We start from the raw sequence: 12,481 nt of genomic DNA on the forward strand, positions 1-12,481 counted from the left end.
TTGCCGCAATATTTTTGAAGAATAAAATGAAATTTTCTTGGTTTTTTTTACAAAGATAGAAACAAGTTTTTGTAAAGGAAAAGACTCTGTCTATTCAGTGTTATTCTACTTTTTATATTGTTTTTTTCATTCTTGATTATATGTTTTCTAATCTATTAAATCCCGAAAGAAGTACTTTATACACTGCGGATCAGCGCTACGGATGAGGTTAAAAGTTACTGATTTGTGGCCGAATTAAAATTTCAGAGGCTTATTAAGTGGCTTGGAAACATGCAATAATTAATAATTCGAAGGCTTGGTTGATTGGGTTTACTAACATAAACCTAGATAAGAATAGGGTTAAAATGGTCGTCTTAGTCTGAAGATGGATTTATTTTTTTTTTCAAAGTGGGGAATATACGCAGATTTTATGACAATGGAAATTTTGTCGTCAATTTAGGTTGCTAACTCTGTCATTTAATGGTCAGTTCGTTCATCCAGTAGGAGGGAAGGCGATGGAGTAAAGGTTTTGGAATGGGGGAACTGTTATTTTAGCCAGCTGCGTGTTCCACTTTATTTTAGAACATAAAAATCTAGTGTAAGATCTAATTAATAATATATCTATTAGAATACTTGAAGCAAAAGACATTCACAAATTCATTGTTTATAAAAAGGGTACTTTTCCGGGAAGCCCGCTACAATTCCAATGGTATATAATTTTATTTAGATCTAACACGAGACTTTCATGTTCTCCTATAAAGTGAAACACGCAGTGGACTAAAATAACGATTTCCCCCTTCCACCATTTACCCCATCCACTCTCCTCCTACTGCACGAACGAACTGACCAGTAAATGAATTCCAGTGCTTCCATAGACCTCGTCAGTCTAATCTTATGTTGTTAAAGTTTCTATGACATATTTTACTTCTTTTGGTTGGGGGTTATGTTTCTGGGAGCGATTTCTCTTCGGGTGGTGGTTTACCCCTCCCCCCCCCCCCCCCCAAAAAAAAAATTAAATTTAAATCTTTTCTTTTTTTTTGGGGGGGGGGGATAGGGGTAAACCACCATCCGAATTTTAAAAAGATTTCCTGGACCTATGATAAGCTACACTATAAAGGAATACCATCCTTCGTTACAGACAAACAGACAGACAGAGATGATGTTACTTTTATATAAGAATAATTCATTACAAATAAACTTCAAATTATTAAAACAAAGGATTATTAAATATTTTATTCCAAAATTTATTTATAATTACAATACATAATACTAAATGGTATAATTATAACAAAGTTACTTTTCAAGATGTGTGTGCTTTAAAAATTTTTTAGGTGTTTTTTAAAATAGGACAAAATTATTTTAAAACTAGAACAATTACGTCCATAAATAGCACAGATGTAAAGTTAAAGTTAGTTGAAGGAGAAATCAAAGATTAAATAAGACAATATTCAAATTTAAATCTTTGGCAGCAATTGCAATAAATTACAATTATGTTTACAATTAAGCATTATTATAATTGCGTAATAACCTACCCTAGTTTTAGAGAATTACTGTACTACAAGAAATTGAAAAACTTTTTAATAACAAAGAATTATTTTAAAATTTAAACCAAAAATAAGTAAATCAATATATGTAATATATATATTTATTAAAAACAGAACTAAAATCTGTATTTTTGGTACATGATTACTTATGGAATAAACGGCAATGGCCGGGGAGGAATGAGAGGAAACGTTGGAAAAGGGAAGGTTAGGTGAGGGATGGAGTGAGGGGGAGGGGGTGGACAGGTAGTGTCTGCGTGTTGACCGCTCTGAGAGTGCCGGGAACTTGAAGAGAAACTTCCATCCATCAAAACTTGACTAGAATCCTAAAAAAAGGTATTTAAAAAAAATTTTCACATACAAAACAATTATTTCTAAGAATTGTAAAGTTAGTTGAAGAGATTCTTTAACACCAATTATCTGTCATACTAAGGAAGATGAATAGTTTGTTCTCTTTTGTTGAACATAAAATCTGTTGAGTAGTTTTGCCTTTAAATATTTTGTTAAATAAATGTTGTACAAAATTTCTTAAATATGGTATAAGTTAGAAGGTATAGATTTATGATTTATGAGTATGATTTTCAAATCAAAGTTACCCTTCAAAGTAATTTTTCATAAATGGAAATGGAATCAATGTGAGACTCATAGAAAGCTGTTTATAGTGCATATGAAAATGACGTCATACTAGCTTACCATTGGTCGATTAAAATGTATACTGGCCTACCATTGGTAATTTAGTCTGTATTGTATTGTATGACGGCATTTTTTACAGGCATTTAAATATCCAAATTTAAACATTCTTTTTAAAAATTTTGATACTTACAGGACTAGGTTGTGGACTCTCAGAGTCTGAGTGTGTCTGCTCCAGCTTGGCAGGACTAACATCGAGGTTGTCTGTAGCTAGGTTATGCAGCTGAGAATGACGGCCAGGGCTGTGCTGCAGCTGGGATTGAATATGGCCAGGACTCCCGAACAGGCTTCTTGTTGATCCTGTAAAATTTGATATTTTGTATATAATTTTGTTTTTTATAATATTTACTGTTTTTTTCTCTTTATTTGTATCTCTCGAGGTATCTATATTTCTCTCTTTCCATCTCTCTTTCTCTCTCTCTTTCTCTCTTTCTATCTCTCTCCGCCTCCTTCTCTCTCTCTCTCTCTCTCTCTCTCTCTCTCTCTCTCTCTCTCTCTCTCTCTTTCTCTCTCTCTCTTCTCTCTCTCTCTCTCTCTCTCTCTCCCTCTCTCTCTCTCTCTCTCCCTCCCTCTCTCTTTCTCTCTCTCTCCGCCTCCTTCTCTCTCTCTTTTTCTCTCTCTCTCTCTCTCACCCTGTCTCTCTCTCACCCTCTCTCTCTCTCTTTCTCTCCTCACTCTTTCTCTATATCTTTTTCTCTATATCTCTCTCTCTCTCACATATTTAATTTCCTTTTTAGTCTTATTAGAACTAGTTGCTTTGCCTCAAGAATCTAGGTAATATGCTTCTAAAAAGGTGGAATGACAATAAAATAAACTCCCTTTACCCCCATACTTTACAATTTCTCTATGCAAATCTCTGTGCACACACCTTAATTCAATATTAATTTACCTGGTTGATCAAGTGAGGCCAGCAGAGGATTAAAGCCTCCACTCATACTACTACTCACTTCTTTCAATCTTGATGCAAGTGAATCTGCAGCAGTTAACCGGTGGCTAGAGCTGCCAGCAGGCCTGTTGCTGCTTGGTTGGGCGCTTGAGCATGCTAGGCCAGGTAGGGAGTCGGATTTTTTCACCTCCAAATGTGAGCACAGACCCTGCAACATTATATTTATATTAACACAATGAAAACAAATGTTCTAAATCTAAACATATAAAGAAAATTTAGTGTGAAATATTTGTGTGCATAGGCTTCCTAAGGGCCTCTTGGGGCACTTGAGGTCGTGATGGATTGAATTCGCCCCCATATTCTATTTTAAAAAGGAAAAGTAAAATATAATTTTGTGGGGTAATTTTTTCTAGTGGTGATTTTTCTTAGGATGGTGGTAGTAGCCTTCCCCCCAAAAAAACTTCCCAGGACCTATGAGAAGTTACAATTTAAAGCAGAACCATATCGGTTAAGCAGTTAGCGAGATCCTTAGGAAAAGACAGACAAATACACACAGACACATAGATGCTGTTGCTTTTATAGATGGATTTGAAATAAATAACAGGAAATCTAAATATTTTATGTGTATCAAAGTGACCCACCTGATGTACAGCTTGATGGCAGATATTACACTTGTAAGCTTTCTCCCCAGAATGTGTTAACCTGCAATGAGGGATACATGGCTCAACCATACTGATAATAATAAAGATCACTTCAAAATTCAGAGAAATGATCAAAAAAAAAATTATTTTTTTATTAATTTAAGCGGAAAATGCAAATATAATTCTTCAAAAATTTATACCTGTGATTTTTATAGTTTCCTTTTTGATGAAATCCTTTGCCACAGAATTCACATACAAATGGTTTATATCCATTGTGGATTCTCATGTGTGTATTCAACGTTGAACTCCTAAAAATAAAAATTATATGTTAACAAAGAAGAACAAAATTCTTAAATTTCTAAATGATTAATTATAAATTACATTAAACTAAAATAATAGGACTTAAGGACAAAGTAAAGTATAGATAGTTGATTATCATTGGTCATGAATCTCTAAGAAATCTATCTTTAATACCAACCGAGAAAATCACATTTCGTTTGTAGATTTTCTATTTTTCAAGGGTATAACAGGCAGTCAGATGGACAAAGTGAATTGTATAGCAAAAATCTATTTGTCAAAGCAGCCTCCATATTAAGTCTTATAAACTACAATAAATATCCTAGCTGGCTGATTTAAAGATAACTCCCATCCTCTCCTAATGACTTTACAGTGGAAGGGCGTATGGAGTACTATATTAGCACTTTAAACGACAACAAAAATTCCCTATCACAATATCCACTTAAATTCTTATTCCATTAATAAAATTTAGATTAAAACTCACACAACCTCTCTAACAAAAAATAATCACCAAACCTTCCCAAAGTATTTTAAAGACAGCCAACCTGTTAAAAGCTTTGCCGCAGACATTACACTTGTGAGGCTTCTCATTTGTGTGGATTATTTTGTGTCTACATAAAGTTGAGGCCTGACGGAATCCTTTGCCGCATACCTTGCAGACAAATGGCCTGGCTCCTAAAAAAATACAGTATTAGATCTATATTTATGTGTTGTTACTTTTCTATCTACTGTTATATCCATTTATCCATCTACAATTTATCTTTCCTTTAATCCATGAATTTAACGTATTTATTAAGAAATTACTATCTGTCTGTCTATCTATCTCTCTATCTACCTGTATGTACAGGCATACGCCTGGTGAAGTTATAATGAGCATTAAAAATCTAACTATCCATCCATCTATTATATAACTGTCTATCTTTCTATCTATCTATCTATCTATTTATCTATTTATCTATCTATCTATCTATCTATCTATCTATCTATCTATCTATCTATCTATCTATCTATCTATCTATCTATCTATCTATCTATCTATCTATCTATCTATCTATCTCTCTATCTATCTCTCTCTTTCTCTCTCTCTCTCTATCTATCTATCTATCTATCTATCTATCTATCTATCTATCTATCTATCTATCTATCTATCTATCTATCTATCTATCTATCTATCTATCTATCTATCTATCTATCTCTCTATCTATCTCTCTCTTTCTCTCTCTCTATCTATCTATCTATCTATCTATCTATCTATCTATCTATCTATCTATCTATCTATCTATCTATCTATCTATCTATCTATCTATCTATCTATCTATCTATCTATCTCTCTATCTATCTCTCTCTTTCTCTCTCTCTATCTATCTATCTATCTATCTATCTATCTATCTATCTATCTATCTATCTATCTATCTATCTATCTATCTATCTATCTATCTATCTATCTATCTATCTATCTATCTATCTATCTATCTATCTATCTATCTATCTATCTATCTATCTATCTATCTATCTATCTATCCATATACCTGTATGTACAGGCATATGCCTGGTAAAGTTATAATGAGCATTGAAAATCTTTCTATCCATCTATCTATATATCTATCTATCTATGTACCTGTGTGTACAGGCATATGCCTAGTGAGGTTATAATGAGCATTGAAAACTATCTAACTATCCATCCATCTATTTATCCATATACCTGTATGTACAGGCATATGCCTGGTGAGGTTATAATGAGCATTGAAAACTATCTAACTATCCATCCATCTATTTATCCATATACCTGTATGTACAGGCATATGCCTAGTGAGGTTATAATAAGCATTGAAAACTATCTAACTATCCATCTATTATATATCTATCTATCTATCTTCCTGCCTGGTGAGGTTATAATGAGCATTGAAAATCTTTCTATCTATCTATCTATATATCTATCTATCTATTTATCTATGTACCTGTATGTACAGGCATATGCCTGGTGAGGTTATAATGAGCATTGAAAATCTTTCCACATTCTGGGCAGGGATACGTCTTCGTTTTTCCCTGAAAAAAAAATAAACACGTTAAAAAAAAGAAAATTTTAAGACGTTAAAAGTTGTAAATATGGAATGACTTTCCCCATTAACAGACACAACTACTCATTGCAATAGACAGTTAGGACTTACAGACAAAGGTCGTGCAATCAAAGGATTGGTTGTCTGTTAACCAGGCAATAAAAAGAACTCGCCCTCGTGTGGTAAGAGGTACTTTAGTAGTTAAAAAGCTATTTGGAGAAGAGTTTATCTACCTTTATAATATAAAAAAATGCTCTACTTTTATACTAAAATATACATATCTAAAATAAAAAATTTAAAATTCTATTTTTGGAAATAAGAAACAAATATTGTGTAATAAGATTGAAAAGGAAACTATCTCTTTAAAAATAATTTAGCTTAGCCAAATTAAAGACTTATAATAAAGAAAGAATTATTAAGGTAAACTGGCATTAAAAGTAATCGATCACCCAAAAAACCACCCCTCCCTCCCCTTATTTTCCAAAATTTAAATAATGAGGGGGGGGGGGGGCAGTTTATTGTTTGTTTGTGTTTAGTTCAGTTAGGTTAGGTTATTTTGGGTAACGGATAAAGGGGCACATCAGACATAGGACCTACAAAGTTATGGCCCTTCGCAGTGCAGGGGTTAGGCATAAACATAAAATGGTCTCCCACATAATTCAAATATATCTAAATAATAATATGAGGGGGGGGGAGGGTTCTGTGCTCCATAAGTAATTTTAAGGAAAACACCAACGAATGATAAACACAAACTAAAGAGTGTCCTTTTAAATTGGATAATATGCACATTTGCACAATAAAAAAGGATTTCAAATGGTTTAATTCTCTTTCAAGTTTTCTTTAAATAAAATTTACTCTTGGCTACGTTTTAAATTGTAAACTAAATTTAACAATTTGTAAACATGAATTTTATGTTTTGACAATTATTTTACATGGGCAATAATGTCCAAAGGGAATCTCAGCCAAAAACAATCAAAATCTTCATGTTAAGAAAGTCCTCAATCTTTCAAGGAGAATAATACTTATTTATAGCATCGTATTATAGACAGCTGTTCGAATATATTTAAATGAAAACTGATAAGAATAAGACCAGTTTTGTTCTCCCCGAAGAGCCTTAGTCCCGGGCTAACAAAACTAGAATTGATTTTTCAATTTTTATTTTAATATTCGTGGAAAATTGTCTGTAATTCGATTATATACATGGTTTATCAGTATGACAGAAGATCGGTTCTAATCCAGAGAATATTAATCTGTTTCTAAGCCATACTGGAATAACTATTCTACAATCTGTAAGCAGTTATTAAAGGCAAATTTTGGAAGTTTTAATTTTAGGAAAAAATTATTTATTTATATATATCCTTTTTTTTAATTTTCCTACCTGGATTACAGGTTCAACTTTAATACCATCGCCTAACCGATTATTTCTTTCCTATAATAATAATAAAATAAATAAAAATTTTATAATAAGGAAAATACACCAAATTTAAGATTTTATGAACTCCGATGGCAAATAAATATTTTTTTGTTCCTTAGTTAAATAAATCCCAATTAAAAAAGTTAACAAAATTGATTTTTAGACATGGCACCCAAAAAAATATTTGTCTATAAGAAAAATGAAACAATATTTGACAGTTGGAAAAATATGTAGAATATGTAGTAATAGTTATTTCTCGCATCGTATTATAAACGGCTTTCCGCGGATATAGAATGTATAATTATAAGATTAAAACTAGTTTTTTTTTAGCCCCGAGGTGCCAATTGCACCGGGTAAAATAACTGGTTATAATCTTATGATTGTACATTTTTATATTCGTAGAAAGCTGGATATAACACGATGCTAGACATAGTTTTTTCGTATGGATGAGAACCGGTTCCTATCCACCGGATTCGAATGAATATGAGAAAATAGTTTCCAGTTAATATAAGATTTACCTTCGATATTGCATTGAAATGCTGTCCTGCTTGTATATTTGTGGTTAAACTGGGATGTAAACTTGGTGGATACCTAAACATTTAGATTGAATGATATATTTAAAGATAGATAAATGGATATGAATAGAGATTAGTATATGGGTAAAGATTGACAGATACACTTACAGATTACACATAGATAGATATTTATGAAGATATTTAGATAGCTGTGTTTTAATACAATTTTACGAAGATGATTAAAGTCCCTCCACAGATTATGACGTCATACGATAAAGTAACCAATGAGAGGCCAGCATAAATTTTACCACTTGCCTCTCATTGACTATTCTATCCCATGACGTCATAATCTGTGGATGGACTTTTATCATCTTCCAATTTACCATTGTTATGATCACTGTTAATTGCTAGATATAGATAGATATACAGTTAAATATATAGGTGTACCTGGTTTCTGCTTGTTAAAACATGGCCCTGTGACCGCCAGCGAGTGACAGCTAGGTATAGATAGATAAGCAGATAAATAGATAGCACAAGGGTATACCTGGCTTCTAGTAAAGCTGGAGGAAACAAAGACCTGTGACCGCTGGCAGCACCAGTCAGGTATAGATAGATAAACAGATAAATAGATAGATAGTACAAGGGTATACCTGGCTTCTGGTAAAGCTGGAGGAAACAGAGACCTGTGACCGCTGGCAGCACCAGTCAGGTATTTGAAATGACTAGATTGTTGATGATTTAACAAGTGAGAATAGGTGTTGAATAAACCTAAAAATTAAAGAATTTATTAAAAGAACAATATACGTTTTTTATACTTGAAATATACTTAAAAAATTAAAACGATTAATAAAAAACACCACGAGATAAGATTAACTTTGAATAGATTTTATAAATATTGAAACAAAAGTACAAATTATCTTAGGTCAGATTAGGTTAGGTTATATTAGTTATTGGTAGCCCCTAAAGGATAGGGCATCGCAGGTATAGATTTCCTTAGGTTTAAGCCGCCTTCCCTATATTTTCAATTTATTTCAAAGTTAATGGGAGGGTTCAGTGATCGATAATCAATTTGAGGGAAAGTACCAAATGCTTTATTTCTAAGGGTCGAGGAAAGAAAACGAAGTTGTGGGTTTCATCGTATTTTTACAGTAGCTTTTGAAAGGTTATTCTATGTTAGGTTAGGATAAGTAAAAGTTAATGATTGTCCCGCAGGGTTCGAAAATATGCCCCGCATAGCTAGAAATAGGAGAAAAGCTACTATGAAAATACGAAGAAACCCGCAACTTCGTTTTCTTTCCATGGTCCATTTCTAAACATGAAATTAAATTAACCTGATCTCCAATAGGAATAGTTAGCCGCACCTGACCCAAACATAGAATAGTGTCGCAGCAAGGCCAGGGTACTTGTGGGGGGGATTAGACTACTCTGGGGGTTCACATCCTCCCCACGGGATTCTGACAAACGCGGCCGCCATAATTTACTAAGATCAGGAACCTAAATGAATGATTTCATATTTTTGTATTTGCTCGGTTTCTCATAATTTCAAAGCTTTTTGTCTTGTTTTTTTACTGTATTTATTTTTTCTTTTAATTAATTTAAAAAGCAGGTTTTTGTTTAAAACTAAAAATTCTAATTTATTTTTTTCGTCATTGAGACTAGTAAATTTTATTGTTTGTTAAAGAAAAATTTATTAAAGTATTATTTAGCTATTCATAATTAATTCTAGATTAAAGAAAAAGAATATTGGGCGATTTCCCAAAAATGCCCAGTCAAGCACAGAAAAACCAATCCCCATTCCCCTTATTTGGAAATTGAAAAGAAGAGGGTAAGGGTAGCTTTTTGGGAATTTTATTTTTACTTTAGGTCAGGTTAAGAGATGTTATATTGGGTAAGGGGTAGCTTCGCACATTGAGTGAAAACACCGAATATTGTTATTTGCAAAATAGAAATAATTATGTCTTAGAAAAAAAACCACTATACATAATAAAAATACCTGTTCCTTTTGTTCTTGCGAGTCTTGATTATCCTGGAACCCCATAATATGAGCTATGGAGAATTGTAGTTTCGAGGATTCTTTGCTCCGCTCTACACAAGGGGGCGACACTGTTAGACGCTCTTCACAACCAGGAGATATTACTAACCTATAATGATTATGGATGTATTATTACGTGGATCTTACACCAGATTTTTATGTTCTCCAATAAAGTGAAAACCGCAGCGTGCTAAAATAACGATTTCCCCCTTCCATCCCCTTTACAGCTACTGAATTTACGAACTGACAAATAAATGAGTTCCATGTTAGCAAGCATTTTTTTTCAAGAAAGTCATTTTAGAGTCATATTTACTCAAAGATAACAAGATGTGTAGTATAAAATTGGTATTTTTTTGTGGTAATTTAAAAGAATTTAAGTTTAAAAAATCAAATACAATTCTGTTTTATTCTATTATAATTGAAAATTCATTAATTACTGTATACGTTATTTCATAAAATAAACATTTGTTCTATAAAAATAATTGCTTAAATATGTTTTAAATATCATAAATGCCAATATTAAAGAAGAATCTTTGACAACTAATTACAAAATTGCATTGAGAGAAATTTCAAAATGCAGAATTGTAAACCGTCGATTTTATATAAAAAAAAAATATTAAAAACATTACCTATCATCACACGGGGGAGGTGACACAGAGGGGCTGTCAGGTTCTTCCTGTTTGACCGTTGACAGCGGGCTGTCCCTTCCCGCCAGCAGCAAATGGTGGCTAGGATAATTATTCTCCATGTTTGCTCTGCTTTCTTGGTCTGTTGTGTCCTTGTCAAAGCCGCTACTTACATCCTTAAATTTTTTTTGCAATTATTGGAAATTGGTATTTTCAAAAAATCTTTTTTTGTTCAGATTTTGCATCGTTTTCAGCACTCAGTTTTTTTTCTTATTCGCCTATCTATGCTTGATAATATTTTAGTAAAGTACCCCACTTTTTTTCCTTTTTTGAAAAAATGTGTTTGTAGCAATTAGCTAACTTTCTTAACTCAACCTAACAAAAAAATGATGAATACTTTTCTTTTGAAGTTTTTATTTTGATAATCTATTTGTAGTCTATTAATTAATTAATCTATTGGTTGATACTTATATGATTGTTTTAGATGAAGCTTATAAGTTATTAAGATTATGAAATTATTTATTTTGACTAAATTTGAATTATATTTTAAGGAAAGTTTATTTCCAATCTATCTAGTTTATAAATTCTAACAACTTTAATATGTAATTTAAAATAATATTAACTCTTTTTGTAAAAATTTTATAACGCTCACCATTAAATTAGAAGGTAAACACATCACAGTAAAGTTCAACAAAATAACTTAATTTCATAGTTCTATATTATATTCTTTTTTATATTTAAGCTAGGTATTCAATTCACTACTTTAGATTTTCTATGCTTTTTAAACGTATTTTTATTATCACTATATATCAATTGTTAAGAGGTCAATAGTGCAGCCCATATACATGTATCTGTACATATATATGTTGTTGTATGAACAGCATACTCCCCTATGCTATGTAAACTAAACCAAAAGTGGACTCACTACTCTATTAAAGCGAACACAAGTGTCTCGAGTAGCCATTTATAACAATTGGCGGCAATTTCTTGGCGGCAAAAATATTCCACCAATCAGAGCGTAGCTCTGAAAATATGGTAAACCAATAGGAGGCCAGATTAGGGAGGGCTAATGTTTTACAGCAAAATGAACAAATTTTTGGTTGAAATGGTTTAAATTGAAACAAATGGGCTTATTTGGGGTTTTTATACATGTAACTACACATGTTTGGTGGTTTATATGGCCATATAAGATTATTATTTTAGTATAATAAAAAGCTTTTGATTATTAGATGTCTTTTTAAAAGGTACTGTAACTTTTTTTAAAAGTTTCTATAATAAAATTATAATTTTATTAAGTAAATATATTATTATGTAGGCTTTAGACGTGCAATTATATTAAACTGCTGTTTGATATATTGTATTTATGAAATAAATACAAAAATTAATATTTAATTGAAATGAAGTATATATACTTTGGTTTCAATCTTTTGCAACATTTTTACTTAATGATTAAGTTCAATTTTGATACAACCTATGTTCGTTTTCATCTAAAAAGCTTAATAAAATCGGCTACCCAACCCTTCATCCATAAAAATCTATGGTTTTCAAATTATCATAAATACTAAAAAGTAAAACCTTATAAATATTCTGAAATGCAACAAAATGTTCAACAACAAGGACAAATTTATCAATTTGAAGCATAAAATAAAAAAGCAAAAAAATTTAGTTAAAAACTAGAAATTTATGACATATTTAGTAAATTCAGTAGTATAAGACACTTTATATGGTCTCATATGATAGTGTCTTTTCGTTTAGATGAATTTAAAGGTATTTTACAGATCATTCAGTGACGGACTGCTGGAC

At 31.7% G+C, this 12,481-nt stretch overlaps 1 protein-coding gene across 1 annotated transcript; it reads right to left on the reverse strand.

Annotated features, from left to right (window-relative positions):
* Positions 1–1,197: 1,197 nt before the first annotated feature.
* Positions 1,198–11,593, reverse strand: LOC145315009 (uncharacterized). The gene is made up of 14 exons (XM_080155079.1): positions 11,331–11,593; positions 10,682–10,854; positions 10,014–10,161; positions 9,352–9,514; positions 8,671–8,788; positions 8,024–8,096; positions 7,470–7,520; positions 5,993–6,080; positions 4,580–4,709; positions 3,938–4,045; positions 3,738–3,798; positions 3,100–3,304; positions 2,344–2,510; positions 1,198–1,846 (listed from the first exon to the last, which is right to left on the reverse strand). Exons 1-14 carry the CDS (start codon positions 11,352–11,354, stop codon positions 1,670–1,672), a joined length of 1,686 nt encoding a protein of 561 aa, XP_080011205.1. The 5' UTR covers positions 11,355–11,593; the 3' UTR covers positions 1,198–1,669.
* Between the last annotated feature and the right edge of the window lie 888 nt (positions 11,594–12,481).

This window comes from Acartia tonsa, chromosome 3 (assembly GCF_053477335.1).
Source record: "Acartia tonsa isolate MP-2025a chromosome 3, ASM5347733v1, whole genome shotgun sequence".
Taxonomy (NCBI): domain Eukaryota; kingdom Metazoa; phylum Arthropoda; class Copepoda; order Calanoida; family Acartiidae; genus Acartia; species Acartia tonsa.